The sequence below is a fragment of the Epinephelus fuscoguttatus genome, linkage group LG12 (genome assembly GCF_011397635.1).
Source record: "Epinephelus fuscoguttatus linkage group LG12, E.fuscoguttatus.final_Chr_v1".
NCBI classification, from domain to species: Eukaryota; Metazoa; Chordata; class Actinopteri; order Perciformes; family Serranidae; genus Epinephelus; species Epinephelus fuscoguttatus.
In genome coordinates this window covers 8,581,133-8,601,956 of record NC_064763.1, presented here as the reverse complement: position 1 = coordinate 8,601,956, position 20,824 = coordinate 8,581,133, and the positions used below count along the sequence as shown (strand labels likewise).

The 20,824-nt window shown below is 39.7% G+C and overlaps 1 protein-coding gene across 1 annotated transcript; it reads right to left on the bottom strand.

Annotated features, from left to right (window-relative positions):
* Positions 1-5,347: 5,347 nt before the first annotated feature.
* vamp2 (vesicle-associated membrane protein 2) lies at positions 5,348-20,240 on the bottom strand. Its single transcript, XM_049592436.1, has 5 exons — positions 19,702-20,240; positions 14,075-14,174; positions 13,593-13,751; positions 13,305-13,356; positions 5,348-10,182 (listed from the first exon to the last, which is right to left on the bottom strand). Coding segments are annotated over exons 1-5 (330 nt in total). The 5' UTR covers positions 19,704-20,240; the 3' UTR covers positions 5,348-10,165.
* Between the last annotated feature and the right edge of the window lie 584 nt (positions 20,241-20,824).

Sequence of the window (20,824 nt, the reverse complement as noted above, 5' to 3'; positions counted from 1 at the left end):
TAGCTTTTTGCAGCAGATGTTTTTGGGTCTTTACATGGTTGGAACTTAAGTTAAAGAAGCTTGAAATTTGGTTTGGCTGGCTGTTAAATCCATTTACATTCATACGCTGATCATTATGCAGGGTGCACAGGTGGGTCCAGAGCCTGAGGCACTATGAGCTGTAGCACTCAACTGGAAGGGCCATAAATCTTTACATTCCAATACAACATCTGAGACCTGTAATTTACTGAACAGAATCATTACTTAATAAAATTATTACCTTCAGCCAAGTAGATTAAACAGCATATATACAGGATGTAAAAGGAGCTCCAGTAGGATTTAGATAAAGAAATCTCATAAAACTAATGATCTCTTCCTTTTACCATATTTCCCTAAGCCCCAGGGGCTCCTTCGGCTCCAAAACATCTGAGCAAGAGAGTGTCTATTTGCCCCTGCAATCCACCAAGGGAAGAATAACACTCAAGAGGGGGGAGTTATCTTTCTCCGTTGAGATTCACTGAAGAGCAAACCCTCTGGCCTACATTACTAAGGCCTGTGGAGGGGATACTGTTTCAATTATGCTATAAAATGAGCTACTTTAACAGCCTACAGAACTAAAACACCTTGATCAAAGCGTGGAGCAGGCAGGATGGACAGCTAATAAAAGCACAAAGCGGAGAGACAGAGCAACTGTGTCTCCAGGTACATGTGGCATATGATTTTTAGCAGCTTTTCTACCCTGAGACTGAGCTGCTCTTATTGAGCTGGAGAAATGAGCATTCCCTGGTCCTGCTGCGCTGTGTTTGTGTTAACCCAAAGTCCCGATAAGAGGCAGCAGAAGCAGGAATGCAGTGACGTGCGGAGTCTGCTGGGGGGCGGACAGCGTCTGAGTGTGCACAACTGTGGAGTCACTGCCATTATGTGTGGGAGTAACAGTGACCTTTACACTCAGCAGGAATTCAAGCCGAGGGTGTAGGTTTCTGCAGTGACTCCTGATGAGCCCTTCACACTGGACGAGCATTCCTTTTGGAGAGTCAAAGGGAATAGCAGTGTGGGAGTGGATGACTGTTGTAAGAGGGGAGACGGATGGGTAAGGAGAGGAGGGGTTGGAGAAATCAGAAAAATGGAAAACAAATTTAAAACGATCTGACAGAGAGACAGTTAAACGGAGTGAAAAGCTGTTTTTCATGCTCCCTGGTGTTAGGTCATGTTAAAGCCTCCCTGAGCCAACAGACAAACTCCCCCTGCAAATTACTCTCCTATTATGTCCAAGATTATCAGATTGATGAAACCACTATTCATTGTGAAACTGCACTGGAGAGGTGGAAAACAGAATATGTTAAGTTGTGTGAATCCAATTGGAAAGGTGACGGACTGAAACTGGTGATTTCATTACAATCACAGTCCCATGTGCTCTCTGTAATTGTGGTTCCTCTCATATTCACTCTCTGCAGTTTAAAAAAAGATCAGTCCTGCAATTATACAGTGCAGTACTTGAGCAAATATCATGTGACCTCAGCAATAAATAGAAACACATGCAAAGAGGTAAAGAGTTTACAAGAAATGAAGTTCTCAGTGGTAATCAGAGACATCCTACAAGAGCTTTACAGATGGAGCCAGGCACCAGAAAATTCCAAACTGTATAAACATCAACATTTGTCAGCAGTTTCTACCATGTGAGTTGTCGTAGATAGCTCATCTGCTTCTCTTAGATTTAAAGAGGGAAGGAATTAAAGCATAATAGCTTTTTCCTGGAATACCCTTCACTGTGCAAGCCATGAGGAAGTGTGATATTGTGCGCTCAGTGTACAGACAACGTGCTAAAAAGCTCATAGCACCTCATCTGGCATTAACAGGATGTTAGATTGAAGTGAAATCTTGTAATAAGGACCCTAAAACACGCTGCAGATGCACGTTTGTCTAACAGCAGCTAAAATGAAGCGTACACTGTCACACTTGAAGCTGTGAGCCTTCCCTCCCTTTGCATGGCAACTGTTCAGGACACACATCATCATTTGCCAGTAAGTGCAACGATGGTAATGACAATAGCATAGCTGGGAAAGTAAATCCCTTTTACAGTGGAAACAGCAATGGACACAAATATGCTGTGTACTGTCAAAAATAAAAAGCACAGTGGAAATTTTAGACATCCTCATAGTCATGCATGACCTCGCTAACTCTAAGGATGACTAACTGGCCGGAAAAACTGTGGTCAAAGAACATGATTGATGTATGTTTGCTACTTGAAAATACAAATGAAAGCAACATGATAAGACCTTCCCCCACTCTTTTTACTGTATACCAAATATAGAGTATATTACCAACATAACTAATAATAATAGTAGCAACTGAACTAACATCTCAACTGCTATGTGTTGTCACGAAAAGTAAAAATCCAGATTTGGATTTCCACACTTTGCAGCATTTTCTGTTCACTTTTCATCTTTAGCACAAAACTACAGGGCTAACAATTGTGGATGGATTACTGAATGGACCTACTGGGCAAAGTCCTAGGGGCCCAAAGTGTCAGGGGCCGCCTGACCTTCACCTATAAATGTCACTCAAATATACAGGTACCGACTAGGAAGAAACTCAAAACCCAAAACCTGACCTAAAAAACACACAAAACGATTACAAAGAGACACGAACAACTGCAAGGACACACAAAATGACTCCAAAGAGACACAAAATGATTACAGAAAAACAAAACAACTGTAAAAAGACACAAAATGAACCCAAAGAGAAACAAAACAACCACAAAGAGAAAGAAAACGATTAGAAAGAGACGCAAAATGATCACAAAGAGACACAAAATGATCTAACAGAGACAAAAAATGATGAGAAGACACAAAACAATTACAGAGACACAATACAACCACAAGAAGACACAAAATGACTACAGAGACAGCAAAAAGAGAGAGACAAAACCTCCACATTGTCTGTGTGTCTTGCTCCTATTTAAGAGAGGTGGAGGGGCGTTTTTGATAGCCATGGCCAGGGACCAATTGTCTCTTGATCTCCCCATGATAACAATTTTAGACTGTTTTTTATTATGTGTTATATATAGAGAAATGTCTTTTTAACATAATAACTTTATTCACACATCAAGAATTAAATGTTGATATGCAGTGCTGATATGTGATAGTGTCTGCGTGATATAAAGTTTTATGGTAAATGCTAGAATGTCAAAAGGTCATGACAGTAACACTTGTAGTAGCCTATATAAAACAACTTTATTGTAAGACCAGTGCATTTCAGCTTGTGGCCTCATTGTTCTATCTACTGCAAGTGTTGCTGGTGTTTTGACCTCTCCACACTTCCCTCCCTTCCCCATGCATCTTGGGTGTAGGTGAACTTGTGCCAATAACCTCCACTCTGCTTCTAGAATGTTCCCCTTCGCACGGAGAGCTGTGATTGGCCCGTCGTGGTCAGGAGTGCCAATCACAGCATGGAAGGGCGGGACTAGGCGAGACACTGTCGTTCAGTGAGGACAACGTAGCAGCTATCCATTTTTGTGTGAGTCGGTCCATAATGTGTACATGACCATAGTGTTGTGACGATGACACCTGGTGGTGAAAACGTGGAACTACAGCTTTGGGTGCAGAGCTGCTGTGTCAGAGGTGGGTTCACTCACTGTATTCACTAACAGTCCCTGGCGGTGTTATTATTTTCTACGGACAAAGCTTTCCCTCTAAAATATGGTTCTATATGTCCACTAATGGTAATGTGATACAACCAGAGCAGACACAGTCAGTCAAACAGCGGTGCTATTTCAGTAGACTTCGGCTAATGTCACTTAGTGTTACCCAGCGGGCCGGTGTGCTGTGGACCGACCAGTGATTTGATTTGAAGCTGGTGTTGTCATTCAGTCAGTCGTGGGCGCAGGGAAAATATATTTTGCGCTGACCAAGCAACTAAAAAAAGAAGATAAGAGAAATGCCAGCGCTGCAATGTGTCAGCTGTCCTTCACCAAGCACGAAAAATAATAATGCTCGAAATAAACCCTTCCCTTCCGTGTTCACCAGCGTGTTTGAAAGCTAGCTTAGGTACTCTGTGTGTGGCATTCCATACAGTGCATATCACTACAGCTTTTACTATGCCTAGTGATTGACTAGTAATGGTAGGAACCAGGACACTGTTCCATTACTCTGCATGAGAGGAAATGTTAGGATAACAACTATCCCTCCAGTATTTTCATCTTAAATGTTCTGCATGGGCCACTACAGAGGGTTAATAATGTTTCACAGTGATGTGTGGTTAAAGTGCACATACATTTGTGTGCTTCAGTTTGTAAACTTAAAGTGACAGTTCACCACAAAATCAAAATTGCATATTTTTCCTCTCATTTGTAGTGCTTTGAATCAGTCTAGATAGTTTTCGTGTAAGTTGCCTACTGTTGGAGATAAAAGCCATAGAGATGTCTGCTTTCTCTACAATATAATGGAACTACATGGCACTCGGCTTGTGGTGCTCAAAGTGGCAAAGAAATACATCTGACAAACTCAACAGCAATGTCTCTTTCCAGAAATAGTGACCAGGTTAGTCAAGATAATCCACAGACCTTACTGTGAGCAGTTTAGGGTAGGAACTATTTTCTTTCTATCGAACTACGCCTGCCAACAGTATCACTGCACAGAGGCAATCTACTGCTAGTTCACGTGATGCCACTGAGCGAGCTAATGTTACAGCTCAGCTGAGGAGGATGCTATAATGTTTACATCTCATGTTGTCACAAGTATGACCCTCTCAACCATGAGTAGATGCACAATTTTTGGGTGTACTTCAGTGAAAAGAAAATAGTTCCACCATGAAACTGCTCACAACAGAGTCTGTGGATTATCCTGAGTAGCCAGGTCATGATTTCTGGAAAGAGACATTGTGGTTGAGTTTTTAAAATGTATTTCTTTGCTGCTTTCAGCACCACAAGCTGAGAACATCTAGTTCCATTATATTAGGGAGAAGGCAGACATCTCTAAGGCCGATATCTCCAACACTCAGCAACTCACACTAAAACAGTCACGACTGCTAAACAGCACTACAATTCAGAGGAAAAATATGTATTTTTGATTTTAGGGTGAACTGTCCCTTTAATGGTGCCTGTGTCAGTCTGTGTGTCAGTGTGAAGCAGGGTGTGATGAATGCAGACATGAGCACTTTTATGGCTCCAGGTCTCCATGTATTTTCAATACACACTTACATGTAATCAGGACAAACTGAAGAAAGAAGTTTATCTTTGTATTGATAATAAATTTATGCTTATTCATACAGGTCAGATAAGGTCCCAGAATTGCGGTCAAAATTGCATCTGCCCATTGTTGCACACCCACAAAGCACATGAAGCACACACAAAAGTACAAGTTGTCATAGATACTGTTTTTCCAATATACATATATTTCATGATGTTCATCAATATAATAAGACATTGATAGATTTACACTACAATTATTTTATGTACTTTAGTTTTTCATTCATTCTCCTCTCCTTTATGTTGAATCAATCTTGTTTAGTTTCTAATCCCATACCAAATGACAGCACAATAAATCTATCAATAAATAAAAGCAAAGAAACAGAAGAAGAAGAAGAAAAAAAAGAGATAAAACTGAGCACATTGCCCATGATCCTCCAGTCCTGTCCCTCCTGTAAGGCCAGACGACAAGGGGCAATATGGGCCTTCATCCCAGAAACTCTAGTCCCAAAAAGAATCAAAATCTTTCCTCAAAAATAAATGGATTTAAACAAAAAAATATATCTTGTAGATACAAACGGCAATCTGATGTAAACTGTAGAATCATTCTAAGCATCCTGGACAATTGAAGGTAAAAATACTTTTTTTCTCAATAACTTCCCATTTTCTTTACCTTTACCCATCAGTGCTTACATAAAAACAATTCAGTGACATCGGGAATTATTACTAAATTGATGCAAATGAAAAAAACAAAGCAATATTTGGTTCAAAAATAAAACATACATTAAGCAGAATATTGTACAATTAGAGTCATCCAGTGAACATTCAGAGACTCAAAAGGTTCCCTCCTTTTGCTGCATTCAGCGCATTTCGGGGGGTGACAGTAAACGTTGGGGAACATTTCCCGCTCTGTACATTTTACATGACGCTTTGTCAAAGGATTAGATCTTCTGTTGGTTTCTTCTTTCTGCTCGTTTCCTTCCAAGGTTGAATTATAAGTCCATGAGTTATAATTCAAACCTGGAAGAGGGTCTGAGTATATCGTCACATCAGCAACGTTTGGCTCACCCCCCAAATGACCTGAACACAGCAAGTTGAGATCGCTGAACAATTCTGGAGGCTGACACAAAACAATATTCTCCACCAAATCATGTTCCCATCCCACCACAATGAATGAATCACAACAGAAAAAGTGCCACGGTGTTAAAATATATACGCACGTCTTTTCATACAGACAGTAAAGCAAACAGGAAAAGAGAGCACTCACTTCATTTTCACTATTGTGACCAAATTGGCTGAGCGCTCACAACAGTTGGATAACACAGAAGTCCTACCCCAATCAGTAGTGTTATTTCACTTGGGCCCACTGTGTGGTTAACTCCTGTAGGATGGCTAAAAGGACCAGGTTTGTCACCCTATAATGATTTCCTATTGCCAAAAAACCCAATTTTACACTTTGCTAATATAGTTTTGTCCTCGTATATATTTTGGTAAGTTGCTAATATGTTAAACCTGAGGATATTGGACCCCCTACCCCCCAAAACACCCCCATATTACAACACCAAACAATGCAGATTTTTTATAACATTTTCTAGGTTTATTTTTTAACAGCTATAGTTAGTTTTCTTTTCATTTTAGAACTTGGCAGCACTATGAAGACAAAAAAAGAAGAGTTGTGCTATTATTAGTTATAGGATCATGTGTCCACAAACTTGTTCCAGATTAAAGAGGCTCTTCAGACCTGGATATACGTGGTGGGGCAGACTGTATTTGAGATTTGAAGCATGCGGCCCTTATGTTTTGGTTTAACTTGCATATGTTAGAATGGCACACTCACAAGCCAAACTGACACACCGTATAAATAGCGTGTGATAGTTGAAAGGTCCTGTTATCTGTTGGTAAATAGGGTAAGGGTATAAGCTATTTAAAACAGACTCGGATAGTTTGGGTAACCTGTTTCTCTCCACTTGTTTTTGATGGCAATTGGCAGCGTAAGCATGGAATTCTGGTCTTTGGTTAATCTTCTGCAGTTTACTTTTGCTCTGTTTGGAGGAGAAAAAACATGGGAAGGGGAGGAAGGGGGTTTGTTAGGTTAGGGTCCTTCCTAATAGAACCGGACGGCAGATCTGTAACCTGTCTGCTTGTGTACTTCAGTGGTCAAGGAAACAACGTGCCCTCGCTGAGATTTAAGCGGCCTAATCTGTCGGGATAAACTAGGGATATTCCCAACACAGAGCTATTCTAGCACACATACAAACATTGATGCACCTGCACTCACACACCCACACGCACACACACAAACACACTGTAGATTTCTGAATCAGTGAGTTGAGCAAAAGGGGGGCAGGTTGGTCTACTCAGTTGGTGGGGAAGATAAAAAGTCATGTTGAAGAGAGGTAAGGCTACTAAGGCTTTACACACACTTGTTCTGAAATATTGGTGGCTTTGTGGTCTTTGTATTTCCACTGATAGTAGCCTTCTGTAAGATCTGAATTTAGGATTGTTAGTGACATTAGTGGCAGTAGAGCATGAGCTAAGCTGCTTCCTGTTCAGCATTTATTAACGCAGGCCTGCACACAAGCTGAACAACTTCAGAGCTTAGATTTGCCACAAGCAAATAAAGACCTTCCATGGTTGAAAGTAAAACTGTTTCAGATTGAGGAATTTTAGGTTTACATCATCTCATGTCCATGTGTACAAGGCCTTAGTTTGACAGAGCATTAAAAAACAAGTGCATCATATTGCCCTGCTCTCCTGCTCATGAAGTAGCCAAAAGGTTTAGTACACACCGGAGCAGATGCCAGACACATGTAAAAGAATGTTTTTAAGAGCAAACCAGTGAGGGCACCAATGAAAGAAATAACTGCAATAAGAATCGAAGCCTCTCCCTTGTTGCTTGGCAGTGTATAACGCACAGAGCTGAATTACAAAAAACACAGCAGACAGAGGTAAAGAGGAGCTCGCCGCGGTCTGCAGCAAAAAGCACTGATTGCCCACTTCCTCTTTACCTGTCTGTTTCACACAAAAATATACTATAATAAAAAATAGAATCTATTATATTTAAAAAAGAAAAAAGGCCTTAACTATAGGGAGAAACACTGAGACAGAACCACTGCGCTAGCAAAACACTCTTCTTAGGAGTGCTATTTTTATTTTTTTAAAATAATTGCTTTCCTGTTGCTAACGTTTGACTGTAGCCTACCCCAAAGTTGCTGACCTAAAACTCAACTGCGAATTTGACATTTTCCTCATTAGCCTCGGTCCCTGTTCCTGGATTTGCAAATAAGGCTGAATTGTCTCTTTTTTTATGTGCTCTTCATGTGGAGAGGTTTTGCTGCACGAGGATCTCCTTTGGCCAGGCTACTGACCAGCCAGACAGCGCCATCAAAAACAAGGTTATTTGTGCATTTTAAACAGATTCCTTTTCTGCAGTCAGCCACTCCCTTCACCCAGATGTAAGGGTGTGTTTGACTGGAAGTATTCTACAGTAACTAATAGAAGTGACTAAGGCTTTTCAGTGTCCATGTAGGCCATAGGCCAGTAAGAATTAACTTTTGCTTTATGTAAATTAATCAGTTTATGCGACGGCCCCATTTTATCACCTGACATTAGAAGTATTTTCAAAGCCATATCCACAGTTTGACATTGATGACATCTCCACAGCATACTGTAAGTGTAATGTTAAGATAACATCACCCCTATTACAAAAGAAAAGAATTTGGACAGATTGAAAATCTAATCCTGTCTATCCAAAACTTACCCTTACAGCTATTTACTAGAACTATTTTCTCCTATGGTTTGTATGACCGACGGTTTCGACACAAGTTTCATCGCATGTATTTTTTTTAAAGATACTTACACTTACATGTGCTACGGTAAGACCATTTGCACTAGACTGCAATGAAGGAATGTTTTCGAAATAAGACACTACGTAATATTTAAATAAAAAAGAAACATCTACAGACATTGGTCCAACTGTACTATGGCAGTTTAGAAATCATCAGAAGAAATTGAGGTGTTCAAGCATGCTAACAGACAGAAGAGGGTTAGGGTATTGATGATGAAAGTTATTAGAGGGGTGAAATGGAGAAAGAGAAATGACACAGATACTGGGAGGATCAGATGGAAAGGACTGGGGATGATGATTACTGGGGGTTAGTTAAACAATTCATGCATTATTTGAATGTTTGATCAATATCAGACAGCCGGCAAAGAGGCTAAGACTTGAGTTCTTTGATGGCATCAAGTTATAGAAATCTGAAGCTGGAGTAAGAGTTACCTGGGGAATTCTCAAGGGCAGTTTTGTGATAGCTCAAATTTTTGTAACTTGATGATATTTTCTCAGTACAAGTGTTAGTTCTCTGGCTTATTTTGGACTCTCTTTGTGGGCATGAGTAACACAGATGAACTCAAAAATTAAATGGTATTTCCATAGTGAAATGGAGACTGACTCCACTGTGCAAAAATACACCAAAAAGAGAGAGTTAGCAGGTGACGGAGGGATAATGATAACATGCAAAATACACACTTTGATTAATAGGCAGTAGTTAACGCTGAAGCATACGTAAAATTAATACAAAAATTAAAAAATACAAAATGCACACACACACGCACACACACCTACAAAACAGTATATATCAGAATAAAACTCTACAAAGAACTATATATATCAGTTATGTAACAATTATCGCCAATCGTTGTTTCCTTTTCTGTTGTTGCATCGTCACAAGTGTTTGGTTCTCAGTATGGCAGGTTAGAAAAGCCAAGAGTACCCAGAAAGGAGACAGGGCCACACACTCACAGGACAAATATTGACAGGGGTCCAGAGGCGAAGTGGTGGAAGTGGGGGAGCCATGGGGCCCTGAAGGTTTAGGGGTGTTATATTGAGGCTAATCGGGAGATATATATAGTAAATTATTTATCATGGTTAATTTTGTAATCAATTTGAGGGTTTTTTTTCTGTAGCAAGGAAGGATTAGACTGGGGTAGGAGCAACTCTTCTTAGGTGCTGAAGTACACTGTAGAAAGAAAGAAAGAAAGAAAGAAAGTCTCATTTATAATGTTTAAAGTATTGCACAAGTGATTAAACCACAACCCAATCGCCAGAATAAATGTTGGCATTGCACACTTCTGCAAAGTAGTCAGGTCCTTTACTTAAGTAAATATACTAATACCGTACTGTAAGTATTATTAGCAAAGTGTACTTGAAGTATTAAAAGAACTCATTGTGGTAGGGGTGTGTCATTTCTTATTGTCCACAATAATACTGATATAATTTTTAATATCATATGAAATATTCACATCATGATAATCACAACATTTCAACTTGTTAACACAGTGACATCATACTGTTATTCACAGCAACAAAAGCATGGCTGAAAGTGAAATTATTACAGACTCCGCGGTGGTTCCAAAAAGAGGAGCAGCTTCAGTAGTGAGGAATAAACTGTGGCGTCATGAGGCCTGGACATCTTAAATCTCTTATGAACAGTCGCAGACTTCTCAGACTCTTTTAGTGAGTTATCGCTCAGAGGAAACTCATTCAGTGGCTCCTCTGGCAGCAGCACAGCATCTCTCCCTCTCCTATCTCACTGTGCGCACACGGGAGTCAGTGTCATCGAGTGATTTTGTCATAAACCTCTAGTAATGTAAACCTACGCGACAAATAAACTACATATATATGAATGTAAGATAAGATAAGATAAGATAAGATACACCATTATTGATCCCACAATTGAGAAATTCCAGTGTGCAATAGTCATCGTAGCATAACAGCCTGTCACAGGTTACAGCATGATGATTGGAGGAGAAATGGCAGAGCATAAAGGTCCAGGTGAAACCCCCAGGTGGAATACGTGTTGTTTACCCGAGCCAAAAACACTGATTTCAGTGTGCATTTATACACCAAAACTGGCTCAGAAATCGAGAGAGTCACATAGTACAAATATCTTGGCATCTGGCTAGATGAGGATTTCTCATTCAAATATCATATTAATGAACTTATTTTAAAGTTGTGACAAAAAATTGGCTTTCTGTACAGAAACAAATCTTGTTTCCCAGTGCTCTCAAGAAGAGTAATAATTTTGTCTGTTATGGATTATGGTGATATTATCTATAGACATGCTGCTGCCTCAACTTTGAAGCGTCTGGAATCAGTCTATCATTCAGCCCTTAGATTTATTACTGGTGATAAATATGATACTCACCACTGTGGTCTGTGTGAAAAAGTTGGTTGGCCCTCTCTTGAGGAAAGGCGCAAGAGGCACTGGCTTTTATATATTTTTAAGGCCTTTCTAGGCAAATTGCAAATTTGTTGGAGTGGAACTCAGGCACTTACATGACCCGTTCAGCTGAATTGCTGCTACTCAAAGTTCCTCAAGTCTGTACAAGTATTGGTAAGACTGCCTTTTGTTATGACGCCCCTAGCTCTTGGAACGCACTACAACACATCCTGAAATTAGACACACTCCCTTCACTCACAGAGTTTAGGACCTTAATCATAGATAACTGTGTTTCTAATTGTAATTGTTTCAGATGACTGTCTTTTTTGTTAAATGTATATTGTTGTGTGTAATCACTGTCAATATTTTAATGGCTTGTCAACTTGACGGCATTGAAAATGAGGGTAACCTCAATGTCTCTCGAGAATAAATAAAGGTTTTATATATGGGAGCTGTTTAATCTGTGGTAGATTTTATTTTGTTGAACTGTAAATACTGTATACAGAATCTTAATCTCACTCTGAGTTGCTGTTGCTGTTCACAAACTAAAGAAATGAGAGGTTTATTTTGTTTGTTTTGTTTTTAGTGAATATTTGAGGGCAAATTATTAGACTGACGTACAATTTTATCACTTATTTTGTTGCAATTTTATGTTTTTAAATTAATAATAGATTTTTTTAACTTATCTGTCATATTGTTAAGAATATCATTATTGCAAAAATACCCTGAAATATGGTGACATTATTTTAGGTCCATATTGCTCACCCCTACTCTGCAGTAAAATAGTTCCTGTCAATGTTTTGCTATTCTGTTCAATGTTTTTGGATTAATATTCCTGCTGCATTAATGTGTATGCTGGATTTTACTGCTGTAGATGTTTAAGGTTGCTCTAATTTAAACTCTATACACTGTTGGGTAGTTACATCTACAGCAATGCATCATATTCTACAAGTTCTACATCATATGTTTGTAGCGTGGCTGTCCCGTGAGAACCACGCATCTCTACAAAGTCAACTTTTCACGATGTCAGAAAAACAGCCTTGCTTTCAGCTTGAAAAGTGACAGTATATTTGCTAGGTGATCCAAGAGGGTTTTTAAAGAGTTATTTTAGCTAAAGAGGAGGATTCTCTCAACCCAGAAAGGGACACTTAATCCTCCAAACTAACAAAATAATTAAAACTCACCAAGTAGTGGAGTAAAAAATACAGTCTTTACCTCTGAGATGTGGTGGAGTAGGAGTATAAAGTTAAATGTGCTTAGCTACATCGCTGTCATTACATGTTATTTTGCACAAAAAACATTTGATTATGGTTACAAACAGATCGTGTTTTAGTTTGTTTGGCTTGAAATATCCAGTTTTGGGTGCGCAACAATGAAAATGCAGCAATGTCTTAGAAAAAAACAACCGCCTTTTGTGGCACTATTCCTAAAAATAGCAACAAGTTGCTAAAAACACCCATGTTTGGAGCCTTACAACCCACTGGAAACAAAGCAATGACTCACTAAAACACAACTGGTTTGTTGTTTGTTGGTCTCGAATGTTGGTATTTGCAGGTTGGCAGATGACCCAACCACCTAGGTGACCTAGGTGACACGCCATCCACCATTCTCTCCACCTCCTGATGACAAAGGTAGCTCATATACTACGTCACTCTAGAAATGTTGCTTTCATACATATGAAACATGCAAAAGTGTTGCATTTGTTGTTTGTAGAAGTGTGCAATGCCAACATTTTATTTGGGCAACTGGGTTTCAAACAAACACCTGCCAAAAACTTTCATAGATATTAAATTCATTTTTCATTCAGGAATATGCCTCATAGTATACCGTATATTTATAGAACGTGTGAAAGACTGTTTAAGTCCATTCAGATGACAATGACAAATCAATGTGCGCAAAAAAGTTAGAAGGATTCTTACCAATAATGACGATGAGGACAATCACGCATATCACACCCAGGATAATCATCATCTGAAGGCAGGAGATATTAAGAAAAAACAGTCATTAGAAAAGCAGCAAAAAAAAAAATCATTTTTACAATTTTGCCACACTTTCAGTATTTGTAAACCAAAAATCACACCAACGTTTCACCTGCTCCTGTCTGTAATATTAGTCATGTTTTTTTTCATTTGTCATTAAACAGGGAAGTTAAGACTGCCTTTATACACACATTTGCTATTCAAGTAAGCACGTCCGCATGTCCTCACCTTGGCATTCTTCCACCAGTATTTATTCTTCAGTTTTGCAGCGCTGGTCTCAAACTGAGAGGCTCCAGCCTGCAGGGCATCAGCCCTATCGTCCAGTTCTGACAGCTTCTGATCACGCTCCAGAACCTTATCCACATTTACACGCATGATATCCACCACCTGGGGAAAGACACGCAAAGCAATGTAATCAGCTATCAGGACAAAATGGCTCTGTATGAGGGTCCCACAGGACCTGCTGGATAAGGATCATAATTAAAAGTTGTTTAGGTTATACGTCAAATTATGGTATCAAGCTTTACAGAAATGAGTCAAAGCCCCCCCAAACAATGATTTGTGTTTTACGTTTGAAATATGCACTGTATAAGAGTGAGCAGAGAAGACTGACTTGTCAGTAAGTGACGAATGAACAATGCTAAAACCCAAAATGTCTATATCTGAGCTTGACAACACGACCTTGGGTTTGCAGAGAGGTGTGTACTCACCTCATCCACTTGTGCCTGTGTCTGCTGCAGACGACGGTTGCTGGTGAGGTTGGGGGGCTGGTTCCCTCCCTCTGGTGCAGGGGCTCCAGCTGGGGCAGACCTAATGATAAAATCAGAACAAATATTTAGTAACTATACAGTGAACAGTATTACCATCTAGAAAAAGTAAAGAAAGCTTTGAAAACACAGTGGCAACCTCCCACCCCCCATGACAGAAGCACTCTATTTAATACAAAATACACATACTACAGGATTTCTGTTTTAAAGGTATACTATACAAAAAAAGCAACCAGTGTATTGACACATATAGAAATAATCCACATTAAGAAGTGTGTTGCAGTGTATTTATCTGCAGAGACTCTGCCTTGTGCCTATATTTTCTTATTTTCTTCTTATTGTCTGTGTTAGAGATGTTAATGGGTGTGTACTCCCACAGCACTCAGGTGAGGTCAAAGCTTTACAGAAAGGTAGCGACCAGGTACAGGAACAGGCAGCAGGCATCCCAGAGACACAAGGCCGAAACACAAATGTAGGGAGGTGAAACGCCAAACCAGAGTAAATCTGGAGTTGGTTTTTACTTCCACCTTCACTGTGAGCATGTTTACAAGCAGTAACTGACAATCATACATAGTATAAGAATAACTATAAGAATAATCAATGTTCTCCATTTGCATAAAAAAGGAAAAAAAGAAAGTAGTTTGACTTTAAAAACAACTCAAGAAGTAAAAGAATAGCATCGCTATCAGTTAAAGATTGTACATTTTAACATTTAAACCTATTTTAAATATGTAATGTTGTAACTGATTACCAGAAAGTCAATTTAATTTGTTGCAATGTTAAATTACGTGTCTAACTCCGCCTATCTCAGTTATCTGAGCAACGCTTGGAGCTGAGAGATAACAGCAATGTCATGGAGACACTGCTGGTACTGTGCTATGCTGATGGAGGGTATTGAAATCCAAGTTAAAATCAGATGTAGGCTAATCTGGAAGATTTGGAAGATTTACTATGTTTCCCGAAAATTAACATTTCCATATGATACAGCTGGAAAGTGCAGATAACTACCTTCTATTAGTGCTGCCATGATACTGGACTACTAACAGTGATATAATACCTTGAAAAATATTGATATACAGTACCACCACAGAATAAAATTGACATTAAGGGCATACAATTTATTGTTTTTATTTTAACATAAATATAATGAGGCTATAACATTTTAACTTTTGTTTCCTCAGTTATTAGCAGTGAACAGCAGAATGACTGTATAAACGTTAACAATAAGAGAGAGTGAGAAAGCACAGCTGGTAGCGGTGTACAGCAAAAAATAAGTATTAGACCGATATTCCCAATCGATGTGTATCAATAACTCTATATTTTAGATATCACTACCTTCTATCACAAAGAGAATAAACTACTGACCGTTTTGTACATGTCAAGTTGATTTGTTATGTCACGTTACATTGCGACCTACATGGACCTATTCTTTTGGACGCACTGTGCAACAATAATGACCTCAGGGAGAGACGGGCAGTTTAAGTAAGAGTGTCGTTTACCACTGAAAAGTGAAAGCTCTGTCTCATCTTCATGTTCATATACACGCTTCTACTTCTGCCATTTACAGAGAAATACACCAGAACTATTAAACATGTATATGGTCATTTGTGAATGTTAATTGAATATTACAAATCACTTCTTTCTTTCTTTCTTTTTTTTGTTGCAAGTTGAATGCTAATCCTGCTCCATCACGCCCCTGCATATTGTTGATTGTATGAATCTTACATGACAGATGAACAAAACCTGCATTGAGTGACAGCATTAGGGCACACAGCAAAAACTATGTAGCAACTATATATCTCATACAGGCTTGACTGATGCGGGGCTCATCAGAAACATGAAGCACAACTTAATGTAAGAGTTGAGCCACAGCCTGCCTAAAGAAACAGAACTGTCAGAATTTCCAAATCCGCATTTTTCTCCTAATTCTAAAGGCTATATGTTTGAATCATTAAAAAGGAAAAAGCATACTATAAATTAACTTAGTGCATTTCCTTCTAAAATGTTGAGCATTGTTTAATTTGAAAAATCTGGAGTCCAGTAAAGTGAATAATCTGACCCTGCATAATCATTGAGATGCAGAACAGACAGCAGGCACAACAACTACACAAAGCAAGCACAAAAACAGTGTGACTGATGAACCACAATCATAAAGGGACAACAAGCTGGTTCAAATGAAATATGATTCTCTTAACATACTAACATCAGTTTATCTTCAATTATAATATGAACCCATATCAATTCAAAGTCTTAACACAGTCTCAACATTGAATCACAAGGATTCTGCAACTTGGTTTAGTAGCCCATACATTAAAAAACACATGCTTAAAAAGCTATTTAAATTTTGCATGTAGTGTGGAGAGGCTCAGCATGCTTAATTAAGCATGCTTTATTGCTATCCATAAATCTGGAGAAATCAATACATTTAGACAGTGGCAGTGTCTAAAATGAAAAAGAGGAATTGACTAAGCTTGTAGTATCTTCTGACAGAGTTACCGTAGTATAACTCAGCCACTGTACCAGTGTGAGGCAGAACTCTGTATAAAGGTCACCTTTACACGCTCTCACATCACTAATCCTCTAACAACAACAAATCCTTTTGAATAGTCGGTCCTTATGGTGCTGGTGGTCCCTGTCAGCTGCCAGCCAGCCCTCATAGAAACAGCCAATATAAAACATCCAAGGCTATATATATGATGGTGGATTATTACCATGTATCTCGAACAGAGATATTTATTATATAAGCACTGTAGTCTCAAGAAATAAAACAGTATATGTTATATTGTTTTATTTCATGAGACTACAGTGATTATCCTTCTACATTTACAGCTTATTTACAAATCAGAGCTGTGTTAATATTTAACTATGTGACGTCTTTGTCATTACTGTATGCTCTTTCACACTTTCCAGTGACGACTATCAGCACAGAGGTGTAATGTGTGCTGAGGTTCCTGCTAACGTCATCTCTGAACTGGCACTGTGACCCCAAACAATGAGGAAGGGTTGTGCAGCGAACAGATTTCTCCCCACCCTCCACATCATATGAATACAGCCCACTACGTTTGATGGAGGAGCAAACTGGAAGCTCCACACACAGGTGGGATCATTGTTGCTAACAGATAATCTCCCCCTTTAATTAAAAATGATAAACTGAATTCGGTTACTACATGCTCCACTAGTTAAGGCACATGGCGTGGCGATGTCTCCACCTGTTTACTGATAGATTCATTGATTTCATTGATGCAGTCAGTAGAAACTGGTGGCAAATGTAAACTGGAGAACCTATTTCACTTGTCTCAAAATCTCAAAAAAGACACCACTTTTTGACAATAGCTCTCTACCTGCTGATGAATTGTGGAGTTAACAGGATGCAGAGACCACACTAGGGCTGGGCGATGTGGAGAAAATCAAACATCACAGCATTTTTGACCAAATACTTCAATAATATTGTAGGGTTGAGTATTGGTACTTTCACAAAATATTTACACAATGACATGACGAAGTGGGTAAAGGGTTACCAACAAATAACTGAACTGCTAGAACAGTCTAATAACTTAAGAAAACTGCATCACTTAACAAAATATTAAAATATTATGATATCCAGAATCTTAGACGATGTCTAGTCTCATATTATGATATCGATATAGGATTGATATACTGCTCAGCCCTCGACCACACACATTAGTTTCACCCTATTCTCACAACATAACAAGGAGAAACAACAGAACTGAGGTAACAAGAATTCACTTTTCAATCAAACATCAGAAATAACAATTATCTAATAAAGGCAGCTAGCCTAACATGCTGGATTGGTGAGGTTTCACGTCCCCTCTCTCTACAGTGCACTGCTAATGTCAGTTTTGCCATGAAAGCTAAATATGTTCAACCCTCCTCCAATACAGAGATTATAAAATAGTCTCGCCATGTGGTTTCCAAAGACGGCTTCTGCCACACTGAGAGGTCTGTGCAGAGGTCCCTGATGAAATGATGAATCATTTAGATGATAACCTTACACGTGCATGTACCCTAAAAGTAGATAGATACATTACATTTTAATTAAACTTTATACTAGGCTGCTATTAAAGAAAATATATAAAACTAATTGATTTCTGTTTGTTTGGTCAGTGTGGTGAATAAGCACGCTGTCTGACTTTGAGCACTGGAGAACGACATTTCAGCACTGGACAGCGCCACAGCAGCCCAGACCAGAAACCGTCTGATCCCAGCCTCCCTGTCCCATTCCGTTTGATGTTACTGAAGTGGAACCTGACCCACAGCACTACCTCCTTTCATTTCTCACCATATACACGGACACAGCAGGCCTACATACCGTCCTGAAAGACATCACGTTTCACCACAGCACGACGGGCCTGTAAATACAATGGCAGCCTACCACACATCGAGGGCGGGGAGGCTCCTTCGTGGGGAGGGGGTGGTGGATTTTAAGCACTTGGATGACAATTATAACCAAACGTTGGTGACAAATGTAGCTTAAAGCCCACAGAGGGAGTGTTAACAAACATGTCGCCATGGCTCAATGACATATGTGTTGGCAGCAGCGTTTTAACTGCCTGCTATGCAAAAACTGACAGACGAGGTTGTCACGGCTATCTTGCCTTAGCGTACCCTCAGGAAAGATAAAGGGTAACCTTTTATATATGTGTATTTCGGAAACAGAAAGGGACAAATAGGACACAAGGGGAGAGCCATTTTCCTGGGTTCATTTGCCCCTCAAGTCTCACACAGCTTGAAATATGGTGAGATATATAGCTGTCCGCCCTCGCACGACCATCGACGACATACAGTAGGAGGCTAGGCTATCCCCACCCCCCGCTATGGGTTGCAAATATCACGTAAACTAGGCCTAAGCCTACCTCAGAGCTAATAATATCATCGTCTATAAGAAGGTCTGTGGTGTATTCGTCGAATAATGTCGACGCTTTAAATGTCCAACAGTGTGCCCTTGCTGTTTCTTCAAGTGTTGTCACCTGTGGTTCAGCGACACAAAAATGAAGGCCTGTAAATGTTCGCTGAGGACAAAAAGGCTTTATTATACAATATGTTTCCTTCATGTGGTTTTAATTAGCCTGTGGGTAATCGCACAGACGGTGTCCTTTTCAAATCAAACCAGTCCAAACTGGAAAAAATGCGTGCGTGTTGGCTCCGGTGGAAAGCACCAGACGACTAAATAAAAGAGGCACGCGATAAACATGGAGCTCGTTTACCGTGTAAAAGCCGAAAATACGGCTAATAATGTATTTAAAAGAGATAAACCCTCCGTCTGCTCCAAGGTTAGGCCGACGCGTTAGCCTCTACGTTAACGTTTGTGCCATATTTTAACAGAGAAATAAGAGCTGTAAAATGAAATTTAAAAGCAGTGTATATCAGTGATATACTGCCTAACGTGACTTGAGTGAAATAATCTCAGTATTTGATGGCAAAGACACACAAGAGAGCATTCAGACACCATTAATCCCAGACAGCCTGCCAACATCAGTCCTGAGGACGAAATTGGAGTTCATTAATAAATCAGGATTTTAAATAAGGAGCTTTAACGGTGCTGTACTCACATTTTCCTGGTAGTATCGGCTGGACAGCTGTGCTGAGATCCGGACTGGAAATGTTAGCGCGTACTAAGTGGCTGGCAGATGGATGTGGATTGCCTTCTGCGCTCCTCTCTACCCTCTGGCACCCTTTGGTTGCTTATTGTGGCGTTTCCCTGCCTATATAGCCTAGGAGGAGCACTGGCTTGTATCTGCCACACCGAGATGTGTCCCCTCGCTACAAAACCTGTTCTTCTCCTCCTTTTTCTACGGTGATGCGGCACCTGCAGGCTAATACCGGAGCCCGGCGCTGTCAGAGTCCGTGCGGTAATGAAGGTGTAATAAACAGCCGCCTGGATTAGGTGGACAAAGATGGCTCGGTGACGTCAATCGCGGCGAGTTTCATGTTGAAATGGGTGACCGGAGACTTCAAACACACTGTTTTAAAGCCCAGGACAGCCTCTTTTTCACATATAGATGCTGGTTTTGGGACTCTATGCGTATTTCCTTTACAGGCAGTACATGTCATGGTCATGCTTGGGTTTAAAGCTTCAGTAAAGAAGCTTATTTTGATTGCAAGTCTGTGTGTCAACAAAATGGCGTTCCTCGAAAGGGGGTGTGGCGAGCTTCGCAGTAGGTGTCTGATTATCATTCATAGTAAATATGGACAGGGATGTAGTGGAGAGTAAACCCACCTGAGAGCATTTGACTAGCCTTTTGTTTGGGGAACAAGGTCTTACTGTTGTTTCAGGATGACACTAATCTGCATTACATTCAGTATGGTGCTATATTTTACAAATCTGATATAATTAATGTGAGGATAGGGGCTTCTAAGGCATATGTTCTCAAGCTTGGCCCCTGGGGCCCTTGGGAGGCTACCTCCTGAAGGGAAGATTCTGGCTAGCAAAGTAAAAACAAAAAATCCAAATCATTACAAAATAACCAAAGGATAGATATATACATTTTTAAATCATATGATTCATACATACCAAAAAATTGATTTTAAAATGATTAAGACAAGATAACATAACATAACATAGAACTTTACATATCCTGAGGGAAATTGCTGTGCAGCAGTTGCAATACAAAGTTAGAGGACTGCAGATACAAATCACGTAATATGCAAGGATTAAAACAAACTAGAAAAGTA

Coding starts and splice junctions, on each gene's coding strand:
- vamp2 (XM_049592436.1), bottom strand. Junction 13,752..14,074: donor CACAGGCACAAGTGGATGAG/GTGAGTACACAC, acceptor GTCTTTCCCCAG/GTGGTGGATATCATGCGTGT. Junction 13,357..13,592: donor ACTGGTGGAAGAATGCCAAG/GTGAGGACATGC, acceptor TCCTGCCTTCAG/ATGATGATTATCCTGGGTGT.